This window comes from Balaenoptera acutorostrata, chromosome 11 (assembly GCF_949987535.1).
Source record: "Balaenoptera acutorostrata chromosome 11, mBalAcu1.1, whole genome shotgun sequence".
In the NCBI taxonomy this organism is placed as follows: domain Eukaryota; kingdom Metazoa; phylum Chordata; class Mammalia; order Artiodactyla; family Balaenopteridae; genus Balaenoptera; species Balaenoptera acutorostrata.
Window position 1 is genome coordinate 51,589,615 of NC_080074.1, and position 19,055 is coordinate 51,608,669.

Below are 19,055 nucleotides of genomic sequence, written 5' to 3' on the forward strand. Positions count from 1 at the left end.
GTGCTCTCAGCAGCAATATAATAGTAATGCCATTTAGAATTCACCATGGAATCTATTTAGCATGAGCAATGGCCAATTCTTCCTGAAAACCAGGACTCCTTTTGTAAAATGAAGTTATCATTTTTTACAATTTTAAATATTATTGAGTTGTTGAGAAGAAATAAGATTATACATATAGAGGATTTAGACTCGTGCTGACACACAGTGAGTGCTCAGTGTTAGCTATCATTGTGTATAGGAGTATTAGTATTACAGGCATAAAAAATCTTCTAGTTGACTCAAGTACGCTTTTTTTTTTTTCTTGTAACTTATATCCCTTACATACAACCCAGGGCTTCAACCTGAGGTTTACTTTTCCTTCCATCTACTTTGCGTTCTGATAACTTCTGGCTTAATCCATTTTCTCCATTACCACTAAGTCTCATCTCTTGTTTCAGTGTTTTGATTATTAATGAAAGTAGACTCTCAGAAAAAGCGTTGCTTTTCCTCAGCATATTGGAAACATTCTTTGGAGTATTTTTTCTAAGACCACTGCACACTTCAGCCATGAAGGAAGGAGTTGGGGGTCACAGAGTGGGTCTGGGCACACATATGGCCCTTGTTCTGCAGTCAGATCAATGACCCTGGGGAGAAGAGTCTGTGCTCCTAGCTCCAAAATGTTACTCAAGATTATAAATGTACACTATTCATTTTGCCTTTTCTATTACGCCAGGGTGCTAGATGTAGAGACCGATTTTCAGCTTGTATTTTGGAAACTGAGTCTGGACAATATTTATTTTTCCAGTTTCATTAGGAATTTGTCAGCAGTAGGGACTATCTGATCATTTATTTGTATAAAGTAATTTTTCAGCAGTTGACATTTGTTTCCTTTTACATGACACTTGGTTAACAGGAAAAAGAAAGAAAGAAAAAAAGAAGAAAAAATACTGAGCCACTGAACCAGGTTGGAAAGTTACCTTAGTTATAAGATTTCATCATGTCACTGATTGTCAGAGCAACAGGTGAGGGTTTAAAGGCTATTTTCATGGTAATCAAACCTAGACAAGAATGCTCCTCTCCACAGATCAATGTGAATCATTCTTTTCTTCTAATGACACCCAGCATTCATTCACACACTGGCACAAGATTCAGACCTCTTAAAATAAAGTCATCCTGATTGCATTTTGCTTCCTCTCATTTTCCCATCAATCTTGAGCCCATTCTAGAAACTACCATACTGAAATTTTCTAAATGTAGAAATCTTTGCGGTAATATCATGTAAAAGAAGAGTTCTTGGAGAGCCCTGATTTTACAGAAAGCTCCATCTTTCTCTCTACAGTTTACATTAGAAATGCAAAAAAGTTCCCAGACAAGGGGCAAAAAAAAAAGTGATTTAAGTAATCAAGAGATATGATCATTTAAATGATCCAGTTTTGAAGCTGTGACCGTGGTTATTGGAATGTTAAACAAAAAAAAAATTCTCAATCTTTTTTTAAAAATTTTATTTATTCTTTTTTCACTCTGTCTTTTTAATGAAAATATTTTTAACATTTTTCATTAGTTACCTCAAGAAAATCTATGTACTGTTTTAATTATTTTCCTTCAGTCTAAATTGTGATCAATATGTATCCAAGTAACTTAATTTTCTATTATTCATTGGTCAAAAAATTGGGGGGAACTCTAATTTCTCCAAATGTCTTATTTATTTCTATTGATCCTACCATACAAGTCTAGTTGCTATTACATAAAATCATCGATTCATGTGACCCTCCAAGAATACTCAGATATGGTATAGCCTATTTATGCCCACATGAATACTTTCTCCTGAAGAATGGTACACTTTTAAAATAAGAATTAACAGGTGTGGTTTTAAACAGTCAATACTCACTACGCTGAAGTAATTCATATTTTTTATCAGATTATTAGTCTAATGCTTAGAACTTATTGAACCTAGGCGTATTTCACAGTGTTGCGGTACGGAGAATGCCAGCTGGCATAATCTGATGATCAAACCAAAGACTTACAGCAGATAGGCCTCCCTACATATAGAAAATGTAGAAGCTGTACTGCAAATAAGATTTTAAAGTTTTTAGTTGGGGTCTGATATGGTAATGAAAATGAGTTTTATGACACAGAGTCCATCCCTCTAGAAATTTTTGACGATGAAGCCTATGACTCTTTCCTCTGTCCTTTCTGGAAACACTACTAAGAAGAAGCATCGGAGTTATCATTTGTGATTCAGACACACAAGCAATAGGAATGCCAGAGGCAGAAAATGTGCAATTTCATGCTCATTAGTTTCAGAGAGGATTTACAAATTAACCTGGCTCGAGATACTACTCTTCCAAAAGGCCTGCAGGCATCATGGGGCAGCACAGGTACCACAGACCACGTCCACAAGGTTGACCAGATGCTTGGGGGCCACAGTGGTCTTATTTATGCCCACGTGAAGATTATAGGTCAAGTTCTGTGCTGGAGACCTTCCTTGCAGATGCATGGAAGCGACTTTGTGTCTGAAACAAAAGAGTTTAAAGAGATAGTACCATGGAAGATGCTTTCCCCCATGTCCCTTCTACGAGGTAGGACGTAAGTTTTCATTTTCAGTTGTTCTTTACTAGCTAGGGGGTAGTAACTCAATGCTATTTTCTCTCTCCACTTTAAAGTGTAAGTTGACTAATAGATTATTATTACAGTCAATCAACTGCTGTAGGTAATCTGACCTTAGATGTATCCAGGTACCTCCATAAATCAGCCATGTTAGGACTGTTAAAGGGTTTAAAGTGGATCAAGAGAAGATGAAATTTACTCAAAACCATACATTGCAACAGTTTCATTTCCATTTGTGGAATTCATTCCATAAGCAATTTGATAATTCTAATATTTGAGGTCTGGGGATAGTATTGAAGCCATTCTGCCAGCTTCTTTATGGGCTGCCACTGACACAATCAGGTGACAATCAGGACAGGTGGATCCTCACTAGTTTTGCCTTTGCTGTTGGTCAAATCAATTAGAGCAGGTCTTGCTTCAATGTGTGTGCAGATCACCTGGAGATTTTGTTAAATGTAGGCTCTGATTGCATAGGTCTGGAGTGGGGCCTGAGATTCTCCATTTCTGACAAGCTCCTAGGTGGTGCCCATGCTTCTCATCTGTGGACCTCATTTTGAGTAGCAAGGCATTAGATAATGGAGCAGTGAGGGAGGAAGATGGTCTTACAAGACAGGCCAGCAGCAATATGGGCTGTATGGTTGGCATTCTTTTTAGCTGTAATATTTAATCCCTGAAATGGCAATGTGATTGCAATTAATATAATTTTACAGGACATTCTATCATTGTGAATAAACCACCATATATTTGGGTTTTTTTAAATCTGTAAACATTTTTTAAATTGTTATTTTATATTGGAGTGTAGTTGATTTACAGTGTTGTTAGTTTCAGCTGTACAGCAAAGTGATTCAGTTATACATATACATATATCCATTCTTTTTCAGATTCCTTTCCCATATAGGTTATTAGAGAGTACTGAGTAGCGTTCCCTGTGCTATACAGTAGGTCCTTGTTGATTATCTGTTGTATATATAGTAGTGTGTATATGTTAATCCCAAACTGCTAATTTATTCCTCCCCCCTAATTTTCCCCTTTGGTAACCATAAGTTTGTTTTCTAAGTCTGTGAGTCTGTTTCTGTTTTGTAAATAAGTTCATTTGTATTATTTTTTCAGATTCCACATAAGTTATATCATATGATATTTTTCTTTCTCTGTCTGACTTACTTCACTTAGTATGATAATCTCTAGGTCCATCCATGTTGCTGAAAATGGCATTATTTCATTTTTTTATGGCTGAGTAGTTTTCCATTGTGTGTGTGTGTGTGTGTGTATACTATATCTTCTTTATTTTATAAGATGGTCTTATAAGACAGGCCTGCAGCAATATGGGCTGTATGGTTGGCATTCTTTTTACTTTTTATTTTTTTGTTTTCCTTTTCTTTTTTTTTTTTTTGAAATTTTGAATTTTATTTTATTTATTTTTTTATACAGCAGGTTCTTATTAGTTATCCATTTTATGCATATTAGTGTATACAGGTCAATCCCAATCTGCCAATTCATCCCACCACCACCACCCCTGCCGCTTTCCCCCCTTGGTGTCCATATGTTTGCTCTCTACATCTGTGTCTCAATTTCTGCCCTGCAAACTGGTTCATCTGTACCATTTTTCTAGGTTCCACATATATGCGTTAATATACGATATTTCTTTTTCTCTTTCTGACTTACTTCACTCTGTATGACAGTCTCTACATTCATCCATGTCTTTACAAATGACCCAATTTTGTTCCTTTTTATACCTGAGTAATATTCCATTGTATATATGTACCACATCTTCTTTATCCATTCGTCTGTCGATGGGCATTTAGGTTGCTTCCATGACCTGGCTACTGTAAATGGTGCTGCAATGAACATTGGGGTGCATGTGTCTTTTTTGAATTATGGTTTTCTCAGGGTATATGCCCAGTAGCGGGATTGCTGGGTCATATGGTAATTCTATTTTTAGTTTTTTAAGGAACCTCCATACTGTTCTCCATAGGGGCTGTATCAGTTGACATTCCCACCAACAGTGCAAGAGGGCTCCCTTTTCTCCACACCATCTCCAGCATTTGTTGTTTGTAGATATTCTGATGCTGCCCACTCTAACTGGTGTGAGGTGATACCTCATTGTAGTTTTGATTTGCATTTCTCTAAACATTAGTGATGTTGAGCATCTTTTCATGTGCTTCTTGGCCATCTGTATGTCTTCTTTGGAGAAATGTCTATTTAGATCTTTTGCGCAATTTTTGATTGGGTTGTTTGTTTTTTTGATATTGAGCTGCATGAGCTGTTTATATATTTTGGAGATTAATCCTTTGTCCGTTGATTCATTTGCAAATATTTCTTCCATTCTGAGGGTTGTCTTTTCATCTTGTTTATGGTTTCCTTTGCTGTGCAAAAGCTTTGAAGTTTCATTAGGTCCAATCTGTTTCTTTTTGTTTTTATTTCCATTACCCTAGGGGGTGGATCAAAAAAGACCTTGCTGTGATTTATGTCAAAGAGTATTGTTCGTATGTTTTCCTCTAAGGGTTTTATATTGTCCGGTCTTACATTTAGGTCTCTAATCCATTTTGAGTTTATTTTTGTGTATGGTGTTAGGGAGTGTTCTAATTTCATTCATTTACATGTAGCTGTCCAGTTTTTCCAGCCCCACTTATTGAAGAGACTGTCTTTTCTCTATTGTATATCCTTGCCTCCTTTGTCATGATTAGTTGACCATAGGTGCATGGGTTTATCTCTGGACTTTCTATCCTGTTTCATTGATCTATATTTCTGTTTTTGTGCCAGTACCATATTGTCTTGATTACTGTAGCTTTGTAGTACAGTCTGAAGTCAGGGAGTCAGATTCCTCCAGCTCTGTTTTTTTCCCTCAGGACTGCTTTGGCTATTCAGGGTCTCTTGTGTCTACATACAAATTTTAAGATTTTTTGTTCTAGTTCTGTAAAAAATGCCATTGGTAATTTGATAGGGATTGCATTGAATCTGTAGATTGCTTTGGGTAGTATAGTCATTTTCACAATATTGATTCTTCCAATCCAAGAACATGGTATATCTCTCCATCTATTTGTATCATCTTTAATTTCTTTCATCAGGGTCTTATAGTTTTCTGCATACAGGTCTTTTGTCTCCCTAGGTAGATATATTCCTAGGTATTTTATTTTTTTTGTTGCAATAGTAAATGTGAGTGTTTCCTTAATTTCTCTTTCAGATTTTTCATCATTACTGTATAGGAATGCAAGAGATTTCTGTGCATTAATTTTGTATCCTGCAACTTTACCAAATTCATTGACTAGCTCTAGTAGTTTTTTGGTGGCATCTTTAGGATTCTCTATGTATAGTATCATGTCGTCTGCAAACAGTGACAGTTTTACTTCTTCTTTTCCAATTTGTATTCCTTTTATTTCTTTTTCTGCTCTGACTGCCGTGGCTAGGACTTCCAAAACTATGTTGAATAATAGTGGTGAGAGTGGACATCCTTGTCTTGTTCCTGGTCTTAGAGGAAATGCTTTCAGTTTTTCACCATTGAGGATGATGTTTTCTGTGGGTTTGTCGTATATGGCCTTTATTATGTTGAGGTAGGTTCCCTCTATGCCCACTTTCTGGAGAGTTTTTATCATAAATGGGTGTTGAATTTTGTCAGAAACTTTTCCTGTATCTGTTAAGATGATCAGATGGATTTTCTTCTTCAATTTGTTAATATGGTGTATCACATTGATTGATTTGCATATATTGAAGAATCCTTGCATCCCTGGGATAAATCCCACTTGTTCATGGTGTATGATCCTTTTACTGTGCTGTTGAATTCTGTTTGCTAGTATTTTGTTGAGGATTTTTGCATCTATATTCATCAGTGATATTAGTCTGTAATTTTCTTTCTTTGTAGTATCTTTGTCTGGTTTTGGTTTCAGGGTGATGGTGGCCTTATAGAATGAGTTTGGGAGTGTTCCTTCCTCTGCAATTTTTTGGAAGAGTTGAGAAGTATGGGTGTTAGCTCTTCTCTAAATGTTTGATAGAATTCACCTGTGAAGCCATCTGGTCCTGGACTTTTGTTTGTTGGAAGATTTTTAATCACAGTTTCAATTTCATTATTTGTGATTTGTCTGTTCATATTTTCTATTTCTTCCTGGTTCAGTCTTGGAAGGTTATACCTTTCTAAGAATTTGTCCATTTCTTCCAGGTTGTCCATTTTTTTGGCATAGAGTTGCTCGCAGTAGTCTCTTAAGATGCTTTATATTTCTATGGTGTCTGTTGTAACTTCTCCTTTTTCATTTCTAATTTTATTGATTTGAGTCCTCTCCCTCTTTTCCTTGATGAGTCTGGCTAATGGTTTATCAATTTTGTTTATTTTCTCAAAGAACCAGCTTTCAGTTTTATTGATCTTTGCTATTGTTTTCTTTGTTTCTATTTCATTTATTTCTGCTGTGATCTTTATGACTTCTTTCCTTCTGCTAACTTTGGAGTTTATTTCTTCTTCTTTCTCTAGCTCCTTTAGGTGTAAGGATAGATTGTTTATTTCAGATTTTTCTTGTTTCTTGAGGTAGGCTTGTATTGCTATAAACTTCCCTCTTAGAAATGCTTTTGCTGCATCCCATCAGTTTTGGATCGTTGTGTTTTCATTGTCATTTGTCTCTAGGTATTTTTTGATTTCCTCATTGATTTCTTCAGTGATCTCTTGGTTATTTAGTAACGTATTGTTTAGCCTCCATGTGTCTGTGTTTTTTACGTTTTTTTCCATGGAATTGATTTCTAATCTCATAGCGTTGTGGTCAGAAAAGATGCTTGATGTGATTTCAGATTTCTTGAATTAACTGAGGCTTGATTTGTGACCCAAGGTGTGATCTATCCTGGAGAATGTTCCATGCTCACTTGAGAAGAAAGTGTAATCTGCTGTTTTTGGATGGAATGTCCTATAAATATCAATTAGATCTATCTGGTCTATTGTGTCATTTAAAGCTTGTGATTCCTTATTAATTTTCTGTTTGGATGATTTGTCCATTGGTGTAAGTGAGGTGTTAAAGTTCCCCACTATTATTGTGTTACTGTCGATTTCTTCTTTTATAGCTGTTAGCAGTTGCCTTATGTTTTGAGGTGCTCCTATGTTGGGTGCATATTTATTTATAATTGTTTTATCTTCTTCTTGGATTGATCCCTTGATCATTATGTAGTGTCCTTCCTTGTCTCTGTGACATTCTTCATTTTTAAGTCCATTTTATCTGATATGAGTATTGTTAATCCAGCTTTCTTTTGATTTCCATTTGCATGGTGTATCTTTTTCCATCCCCTCACTTTCAGTCTGTATGTGTCCCTAGGTCTGAAGTGGGTCTCTTGTAGACAGCATATATATGGGTCTTGCTTTTGTATCCATTCAGCAAGCCTGTGTCTGTTGGTTGGAGCATTTAATTCATTCACGTTTAAGGTAATTATCAAAATGTATGTTCCTATGACCATTTTCTTAATTGTTTTGTGTTTGTTTTTGTAGGTCCTTTTCTTCTCTTGTGTTTCCCACTTAGAGAAGTTCCTTTAGCATTTGTTGTAGAGCTGGTTTGGTGGTGCTGAATTCTCTTAGCTTTTGCTTGTCTGTAAAGCTTTTGACTTCTCCATTGATTGTGAATGAGATCCTTGCTGCATAGAGTAATCTTGGTTGTAGTTTCTTCCCTTTCATCACTTTAAGTATGTCCTGCCACTCCCTTCTGGCTTGTAGAGTTTCTGCTAAGAAATCAGCTGTTAACCTTATGGGAGTTCCCTTGTATGTTATTTGTTGTTTTTCCCTTGCTGCTTTCAATAATTTTTCTTTGTCTTTAATTTTTGCCAATTTGACTAGTACGTGTCTTGGCATGTTTCTCCTTGGGTTTATCCTGTATGGGACTCTCTGTGCTTCCTGGACTTGGGTGGCTATTTCCTTTCCCATGTTAGGGAAGTTTTCGACTATAATCTCTTCAAATATTTTCTCGGGTCCTTTCTCTCTCTCTTCGCCTTCTGGAACCCCTATAATGCGAATGTTTGTGTGATTAATGTTGTCCCAGAGGTCTCTTAGGCTGTCTTCATTGCTTTTCATTCTTTTTCCTTTATTCTGTTCCACAGCAGTGAATTCCACCATTCTGTCTTCCAGGTCACTTATCCGTTCTTCTGCCTCAGTTATTCTGCTATTGATTCCTTGTAGTGTAGTTTTCATTTCAGTTATTGTATTGTTCATCTGTGTTTGTTTGTTCTTTAATTCTTCTAGGTCTTTGTTAAACATTTCTTGCATCTTCTCGATCTTTGCCTCCATTCTTTTTCCGATGTCCTGGATCATCTTCACTCTCATATTCTGAATTCTTTTTCTGGAAGGTTGCCTATCTCCACTTCATTTAGTTGTGTTTCTGGGGTTTTATCTTGTTCCTTCCTCTGGTACATAGCCCTCTGCCTTTTCATCTTGTCTATCTTTTTGTGAATGTGGTTTTCATTCCACAGGCTGCAGGATTGTAGTTCTTCTTGCTTCTGCTGTCTGACCTCTGGTAGATGAGGCTACCTTAGAGGCTTGTGCAAGTTTCCTGGTGGGACAGACTGGTGGTGGGTATAGCTGGGTGTTGCTCTGGTGGGCAGATCTCAGTAAAACTTTAATCTGCTTGTCTGCTGATGGGTGGGGCTGGGTTCCCTCCCTGCTGGTTGTTTGGCCTGAGGCAACCCAACACTGGAGCCTACCTGGGCTCTTTGGTGGGGCTAATGGCAGACTCTGGGAGGGCTCATAGCAAGTACTCCCCAGAACTTCTGCTGCCAGTGTCCTTGTCCTCATGGTGAGACACAGCCACCCCCCGCCTCTGCAGGAGACCCTCCAACACTAGCAGCTTGGCCTGGTTCAGTCTCCTATGGGGTCACTGCTCCTTCCCCTGGGTCCCGATGTGCACACTACTTTTGTGTGCCCTTCAAGAGTGGAGTCTCTGTTTCCCCAGTCCTGTTGAAGTCCTGCAATCAAATCCCGCTAGCCTTCAAAGTCTGATTCACTAGGAATTCCTCCTCCCGTTGCCGGACGCCCAGGTTGGGAAGCCTGACGTGGGGCTGAGAACCTTCACTCCAGTGGGTGGACTTCTGTGGTATAAGTGTTCTCCACTTTGTGGTCGGTCACCCACCCAGCAGTTATGGGATTTGATTTTATTGTGATTGCACCCCTCCTGCCATCTCATATGGCTTCTCCTTTGTCTTTGGATATCTTTTTTGATGAGTTCCAGTGTCTTCCTGTCTATGATTGTTCAGCTGTTTTCCTCGGTTGGCGTTCTTTTTAGCTGTAATATTTAATCCCTTAAATGGTGATGTGATTGTGATTAATATAATTTTAGAGGACATTCTGTCAGTGTGAAGAAACCACCATACATTCGTTTCTAAAATGAAGTTTTGCTCTGTTTGGATGTTTTTTAACGTTCAGAATCAAAAGACCTGGTCCCCTTTAAGAATATAGAGCACATCAGTGTCAGAATGAGAATACTGTAAGGAAACCTGCAGAGTAAAGGATAGGCAATGATGCCATGCAGATGCAAAACAAATAACAAAAGAGAGGAGAGAAGTAGAAGGTTGGAATAGGGGAAATCATCTCTTCATAGGAAAGGGACTGTAATGGAGCAGCTCGCTGCCTCTGCCTCCTGCCTTCAAGCTCAGATCGTTCTTGCTCCCTTCTGATTTAAACCTAGTTGTGTGGACCACTTTACCCCAGTAGGGAAGGAGATGAAATTAATTTATTCTCAAAAACTCATGCCAAAGCAATAGAGCTAAATTCTATGTAGCACCCAGAAGCCTGTGACTCTAGGAGAGATTAAGGGTGTACTTTTCATTTGCCCTAGAAAAACAGGGTCATTTTAATCAGGAATTAAGAACTATTTCGGATTGCAGAAGAATATTTGGCCATATCATTGAGTTTGCATTTCTTTAAATTATGCAGGGCGTTGTGCTTGTAGTTATACCTTGTCTTAATAAGTAGAGAAAGACAGAATTAAGATCTATGATCAAAACCATGTGACAGCTAGCCTTCAGGAAATCTTGCTTAAATTTTAGAGTATGCCATCAAACCAGCAAGGCAGCAAACTGAACTGGAAGTCTAATGTCAAAAAGAGAGAAATATATTATATCTGGCTGCTTTTTTGGTCCATTTTCAATCTCTGTCACTACTACAAAACTGACAATGGAGCAAAAAAGCAGCCAGAGATAATATGCAAATTAGTAGCTGTAGCTCTGTGCATATGTACTCCTGTTTTCTAACAAGGATGAGTTGCATTGTCTTAGGGCCGTGGTTTGTCAGCTGTTTTCAAGAGTCAAGATGCTTCTTTGTGTCCCAGTTTCTGAGTTTTATATCATTAGTATATGTTGAATTTATCGAATGCTTTTTTCTGAATTGTCTGTGATAATCTCTTTATCTCCTTCATTCTGGGAATTTTCTGAATTGCAGCAACTGATTTTCAAATGTTAACAAGAATTTGAAAAAGAATAGATACATGTATATGTATAACTGAATCACTTTGCTGTACACATGAAACTATCACAACATTGTTAACTATACTTTAATATAAAATAAAAAGTTTAAAAAATAAATAAATTCTCACTATGGCTTTCGTAAATTTATTAAAAATAAAATATATGCCTGGAGTATAACCCAATTGAATGTGATGAATTATTTGTCTTTTTAAAAAATTTTTTAAAGATTTAGTTTTTAAAATATATTGTCAGTTTTTCTTATTTTTTGTTTTGTTTGTTTTGTTTTAGATGCACTGTGCTGTAATTTTTCTTCCTTGTAATATTTCTGTCGCACTTTTCTACCAAGACCATGTTGCTCAAACTTACAAAAAAAAAAAGAGAGAGAGAGAGAGAAACAGTCAATCTGTAATATGTTCCTGCTGGGCTGGGATAAACTGTTCACAGGACCCAAGTACTGGAAAGATTATGGTCCCACACCACACAAAACTTCCAGGCTAGCTGAAAATGAACATTGCCTGTTTCTTGATTTTTCTGATTTCAGAATTCTGCATTAATTCATCACAGTGGAGCTACCTTTCTCCTACTGGGTCCCACCTCCACCAGTACCCTAAGCCTGTGCTCATTTTGCCCCTCAGCTAATGAACCACATACTCCAGTCTCAAACCTATGATGTCATAAGGATTCCTCCGTCACCATTCATTAATAAAATTGGATATAAAATATGAGTCTTACTATCTTATATCCACTTTCTTAGTTTGCACATAGTAGGCACTAAAACTTGTGGAATGTAATTGAATTCTAGGGACAGATTATTTCCTTCACAATGGATTTCATTTTGTTCATTCACGAAAAACAGTTTTCTTCTGCATTCGTAACGATGTGCATGAACGTTCTGGCATGAGCTGGCTGTCTCCCTCCCTACTGCTAGGAAATGGTCATAATGTTTAATTGCACAAAATGCCTTTTTTTCCCTAATCAAGAAGTTGAGGGATTTTCTGGCTTAGCAGGTGCCTCAATTGCACATAATTAGTTGCTAGGAATTGTTTAGCATAGGCTGATTAGTCTCAGCCAAAGGAAATTAAATTTTTTTTTCAATAAAGTCCTGAAAACAGCTAGAGATTCTTGAAACCATAGTCATATCCGGTTTCTCTGGGAAGCCCAGACTCTGGGAATGGGAGAAGCAGAAGATGGAGACAAGGACCAGCCTGATTACACATGGATGCTATTTGATGCCAGGCAACCATTCAAGGTTACGAGAACATGAGGGGGCGTGAGTCCATTCCTCAAGATGGGTTTCTCCCAACTCCAGCATGGGCTTTGGTTGTGATGCAGAATGAAACCTTGCTTCTTAGGTGCCTGCCATTTGCTTTCCAAGTTTGTAAATACCAGCTTCACTCAGAGCATGTAATCAAAACAAATGATCTGTGTTTGCCCCTCCTGTGTTTGGCACATAAGGAGAGTGGCCAAATTAGGGAAAATGAGAGGGATAGATGGGTCCCCGCCATTGTTGCACTTCTGTTTCAAGTACATGCTTGACTAAGCCCTGTCTGTGTCTCTGTCACAGTGTCGATTCTCCATTTAATGGAGGGCATTTTCCCTAGCCTCATGGGATGTCACTGTAAAGGGGACCCATGCTCTTTCTTGTGACCAATGGCAATGGGTGGCCATCATATGTGCCAGTGATTATCTAGCTGCTAAGATGTCATGTTAAAAGGCTGACAGTTCTGATACCCTGAGGTGCCCTTGATGAGTACTTGTAGCATTCACTTCAGTGAGCAGTGACTCACTAGCTCCATGCCTCCTTTGCCCCTATAGTGACTTTCCATAAGGATCCCTTGTTAATATGATCCACCATCAAAGTCAAGGTTGGGCATCTGGTATGAAAATCAGAATTCTTTTGTTTAAAGACATTATGTTAAAGGTTGTTCGATAAACCTTTCTGTAGTCTGAACGAAAATTAAAGGAAATATATTTTAATATTATTTTTATAAAGAGTCACAGATTTTGAACATACAATAGGGCAATACTTAATAGCTGTTAGGTGGTGATGTGGCTTTAAAAGCAATAGGGTGGGGCTTCCCTGGTGGCGCAGTGGTTGAGAGTCTGCCTGCCAGTGCAGGGGACGCGGGTTCAAGCCCTGGTCTGGGAAGATCCCACATGCCGCGGAGCGACTGGGCCCGTGAGCCACAACTACTGAGCCTGCGCGTCTGGAGCCTGTGCTCCGCAACAAGAGAGGCCGCGATAGTGAGAGGCCCGCGCACCGCGATGAAGAGTGGCCCCCGCTTGCCGCAACTAGAGAAAAGCCCTTGCACAGAAGCGAAGACCCAACACAGCCATACATACATACATACATACATAAAAATAAAAAGAATGTAAGCAGACAAGAATAGCATTAAAAAAAAAAAAGCAATAGGGTGTAAACCTAGAAAATGAAATCAGAAGGAGGAGGCAGGATAGCTCCTAACAAATGTTTGACTTTCTTCAGTTTGCTTTTTTACAATAAATGCTCTAGTTTGAAAAGTTAAATGCAGTCTAATCATCTATAAGCAAATATTTAATGAATGCATACTATGAGTCAGGCACTGTTCTAGAGATATTATCTATAGATTGATTCCTTTCTTTGTTATTTGAGCTATTTTTTAATTCACTTACGTAGTTAGATGGAACTGGAAAGTCTATTTAGTGTCTTCCTGATAAATCAAAGAAGTATTACCATAGATCTTATAATTCACTGAAACTTTTGAGGCCTTTACTGAGGAACAGTGAATTGTATTGGCATTTATTTTATTTATTTTATTTTTTTAATTGAAGTATAGTTGATTTACAATGTGCTAATTTCTGCTGTACAGCAAAGTGACTCAGTTATACACATATATACATTCTTATTTTATATTCTTTTCCATTATGGTTTATCCCAGGAGATTTGGATATAGTTCCCTGTGCTATACAGTAGGACCTTGTTGTTTATCCATTCTAAATGTAATAGTTTACATCTACTAACCCCAAACTCCCAGTCCGTCTCTCTCCCTCCCCTCTCCCCCTTGGTAACCACAAGTCTGTTCTCGATGTCTGTGAGTCTGTTTCTGTTTTGTAGATAGATTCATTTGTGCCATATTTTAGATTCCACATATAAGTGATATCATATGATATTTGTCTTTCTCTGTCTGACTTCACTCACTCGGTATGACAATCTCTAGGTCCATCCATGTTGCTGCAAGTGGCATTATTTCATTCCTTTTTATGGCTGAGTAATATTCCATTGTATATATGTGCCACATCTTCTTTATCCATTCCTCCATCGATGGACATTTAGGTTGCTTACATATCCTGGCTATTGTAAATAGTGCTGCAGTGAACATTGGGATACATGTATCTTTTCAAATTATGGTTTTCTCCAGATATATTCCCAGGAGTGGGATTGCTGGATCACATGGTAGCTCTATTTTTAGTTTTTGTTAAGGAACCTCCATACTGTTCTCCATAGTGGCTGTACCAACAGTGTAAGAGGGGTCCCTTCTCTCCACACCTTCTCCACCATTTGTTATTTGTAGACTTTTCAATGATGGCCATTCTGACCGGTGTGAAGTGGTACCTCATTGTACTTTTGATTTGCATTTCTCTAATAATTAGTGATGTGGAGCGTCTTTTCATGTGTATTGGCATTTATTTAAAATTTTTGTCTTCAAATAAGTGACCTTAAAGGTATAAATTGGTTCTGCAGTACAATTTAAATTTACTTATTTTAGGCAAATAAGTATATGGAAGAGAGGGAAGTGAGATTTATCTATACACACAAAAAGAACTGGCTAAGATTGCTCATTTTTGTAGACTTCTCCAAAGTAATTGACTTACATGATGCCAGGCGTCTGCTGGAGTGGTGTGGCCAGTCACTTGCCTGTGTGATGCCGAAATGTGTGATACGTGATAACCTATCAAATCTTGTTGTCTATCCAAGAGGAAATAACATAAGGAGGAAAGAGCACAGAAATAGGAATAAAAGAAATTCAGTCTAGACTCATTCTAGATGCAGGTCCTTCTATAAATTTTCATCTCTGGGCCTCAAGTCCTGACTCTAAAATGAAAGAGTGGGGGCTTCCCTGGTGGCGCAGTGGTTGGGAGTCTGCCTGCTAATGCAGGGGACATGGGTTCGAGCCCTGGTCTGGGAAGATCCCACATGCCGCAGAGCGGCTGGGCCCGTGAGCCACAATTACTGAGCCTGCGCGTCTGGAGCCTGTGCTCCGCAACAAGAGAGGCCGCGATAGTGAGAGGCCCGCGCACCGTGATGAAGAGTGGCCCCCGCTTGCCACAACTAGAGAAAGCCCTAGCACAGAAACGAAGACCCAACATAGCAATCAATCAATCAATCAATCAATAAAAAAATAAATAAATAAATAAATAAATAAATAAATAAAATGAAAGAGTGGTCTAGAGCATCCCTTATAATCATGAGATTCTAGTGATATATCTACAAATGGCCATTAAAGGACTTACGAGAAAACTACCATGGAAGACTCCACAGCTCTCCATGACTGTCTGCTCCCCAGACATTCTTGCCCTTGAATATCCTATTATGGAGCCATCAGCCACTGATTCATTCAGTGTCTTCCCTCTGTTTTGATCTTCAAAGTTTGAATCAAGAATTGACTTTGCGTAAATCGCATCAAGAGAATTGATGTGCATCCTCTGATGGGTGGGTTTTTATAAAAGGCCTACGATGCCTCCTGGAGGTTTAAATTAAAGATATATTCTTAGGAAAAAGTTTCTTTAAAAGCAAATGTTAAAAGGTGTCATGCTGCTCTGTTGCTATGCTCTCCTTAACTCATGATGAATGTTGCCAAGATTCTGCCTCACTTCCATTGAGAATTATTGCTTTCACCCTGACTAACTTCGGTAAGCTATTCTCAGATAATATCAAACTTATTTCAGTCTGGTCCTTTGACCAATGCAAATTTTGACTTCTAGGTAATTGTCTACTTCCGCCTATGTTCAGCAAGGACACTCTTGATACTGGGAGTGAGGCTGGGGGCTGGGGAGTGGATAAGCAGAGGCTGGCCAGGTGGCCATCTATAATTCAGTTTCAACCTTTTAAGGATGTGTATAACTAGACTTCTCAGCTCTAAATCAAGGACATTGTTTTCAAATATAAATGAGAAAACAGTTTTACCAGGGTTGACTGCTTCTGTAATGCAAACTGGGTAAATTTCTAAAGACAGGGCTCCTTAAAATAGAGCATCAAGTGCAAAACACCCCAGAGTCTCCTGGTCAAATCTCTTATTGCCCTTTAAGAAAATCCAACACTGAATTCAACCCAAGACTTTAATTGGCTGGACTCTAGACAAATTGAAAAATGAGGAAAGCCCTTAGGCTTCCAAGATGCTGTCCCTGAAACTGGTCATTGTGATTGGTATCTCCTGGCTCAGTGCTCTGTACTCATAAATACACAGTTTCAAAGTTTTAGATAATAAAAGGAAATACATTTTTAAATTGGTTTTATAAAGAATCCAGATTTTAACATATAGTAAGTTTGATTTAATGGGTGCTATATAAAGCATATTGCCTGGTTATTAAATCAACACTGTGAGAAAAGAGTTCAAATACTCAGGTGGGCATGGTATAGCAAAGTGAAGACTTTTGTAGTATAATGCTTGCATTTTGTTTTGTGGTTTATGATTCTACTCAAAATCACATTTGCAAAGAGAAGAGTCAGAAATCTAGGATACTGCTTCCTAAGCAAAAGTGACGCTGTTGAGTGTATTGGTATCTGAAAGTTGGTAGTTTATCTTTATGGTTGGAAGAATTTAAAGAATTGTGTGACAAATGGAATAGAAACATGAAACAGCATGACTGCCATTTTTTAATTGCAGCTTACAGCAGTGTTAATCTTTCCTTTTTGTCATTGCTTACAAAGACCTTGTTAGTTTTATGAAGAAATCGTGAATCATTTCAACCAGAAGAACATCCTAAAGAGGAATCGATTTCCTCAATTTTGCAACACAAATTACTTAGTTGGGAGAATTATGTTTTCAGATGACTAAGTCTTGTTGCTGAATTAAATCCTTGTTATATTTAATAGTTTGCCATGCACAATATAATGGTTTTTAATCCTTTAATGATTTCCTATCACAACAATGACAACAACAGCAACAAACTAACCTGTTAGTGTGGCCAGAAGTAACCTTTGGCTCATCCAGCTTGAGTAGCTCTGCTAGGTAATTATTTTACATTATGTCTGCTCAGGCCGTATACATCCTATTCTTGAAAATGTTTAAGGTTGTCACTCAGACATCTCTTTTACTTTATACAAATGTCCCATGCAAACTAGAAAGAATACTTCCTTTCTATTTAACCCTGATATTTGCCATCCTAGATCATTATTCCTATATTCCAAGCCAGACTAAATCCTTTCCTAGATTAAAAAAAAAAAATCACTTTACTTAGAATTTGATGGATCCATCACTTGTATGATTTTGTCACCTAGTGTTTTGCTCATTCAGCTTCTTGAATAACTGTCACAGGTATACTAGGCTTTAGTCCTTCTGTCTCGTCAGTTGCTCTTTTTCTGGTTCTGCAAGTTATTTCCATCTCTTTCTAAAAGAGGGCAAATCAACTCATTGCGATATATGTCTTCTTTTCCCAAACCATCCTTCCTTCCCTGTTCTTCACCTAGCTTCTCTGGTCTTACTCTGAATGTCCCTGTGCCTTTATTTTCCCCTGGATACCAGTTCATACTTCCAAGAGGAGCCCACTAATTCTGTGTCTTTATTCCCCTGCAATACTAATACTCTGTCATCTGCTTCTCTGAAATACAACATTTCTTTTCATTTCCTTTGTTCTTCTACCTGTTTATTCTTAGTGCCCATTGAGCCATTTTATTCCTTCTTTGTCTTCTGGTTACTGATATTCACTGATACTTATTTATCAATGAATATAGGTGACAGGCAAATAATCTGTGTACTGTATTTACAAACTTCTTACCATTCTATGCCTTCATGCGCATTATAGCTCGATCCTGACAATCCTAAGAGGTGGATGAGAAAGTATATCCCTCTTTCATAGGAGAGAAGACTGATGTTCAGAGCATTTTAAATGACTTGACCTTGTCCTATGGCTAACCCAAGGTTAGGACCCAGGTCTACAGACTCTTTCTATTGTATCATATCGCCTCTCTCTGGCAGAAGGATTGCAGTCCATTGAAAAATCTTCACTACGTTAGAAACTGGATGAAAATTAACCAAACCCTTCATTGTACCTTTGCAGATGAGAGTCCCTACACTAAATCCGCCAGCCAGACAAAGCCGCCTGATGGAGCATTGGCTGTGAGGAGACAGAGCATCCCAGGTTAGACCAGACTGTTGGATTTTTCAGCTGTTTTACTTTTGAACCCTGTTATTTGGTGATCCTAACTAGTTCCAACTTGGTAAAAAAAAAAAAAAAAAAAAAATGCTATTTCATAGGGTGGAGACTGCATTCTACCATAGCTTCTTCAGACAACGTTCATGAAAGCTAGACTCTGGAAAAGCTTGCAAACTTGTGAAAATTCATCTTGTGTGCAAATCCTTTGTAAAATGACTTGGATTTATATCAGCTCTCACTCATTGACTTACTTTCACCTCTGATTTCAGGGGATGATTCTCACAGCAGCATCCATCCCTTTACTGAGACAAACCCGGCATAACAAAGTGGTTCAAAATTGCTGTGGCAGATCATATATATATGCTGAGTAACAAATTACTCTTTTCTTCTTGTCTCGTTGAACTTGGATTTACTTCCATCGAACAACTCTTGTAGAATTCTGGGACTTTGTTTCCTTAGGAAGCTGTGATTAGGTTCCTTATAGTACAATAAACGATACCTGTTTTTTTCAACAAAACATTTTGCAGAAATATCTTAAAATGTCTTTATCCCAAAACTTCCATATTTTGAAACTTTGAATTTGAGAATGACATAAACATTCTAAAATTAAAGGAGGAAGGAGATTCAAAATATTATTCAAACTTTATCTGAACTAGGTAATTTGTGGAAAACCTCTTATGGTAGCAACTATACTTACGGATTAA

The 19,055-nt window shown here is 37.9% G+C and overlaps 1 protein-coding gene across 3 annotated transcripts in view; it reads left to right on the plus strand.

The window, feature by feature from the left end:
* GRIP1 (glutamate receptor interacting protein 1) overlaps positions 1-19,055 on the plus strand; it is a 736,800-nt gene that overhangs the window by 498,578 nt on the left and 219,167 nt on the right. For all 3 annotated transcript variants that reach the window (XM_057557420.1, XM_057557421.1, XM_057557422.1), the window contains exon 2: positions 18,256-18,336. In XM_057557420.1, the coding sequence (XP_057413403.1) occupies positions 18,256-18,336 (81 nt within the window). The remainder of the gene's footprint in view (positions 1-18,255; positions 18,337-19,055) is intronic.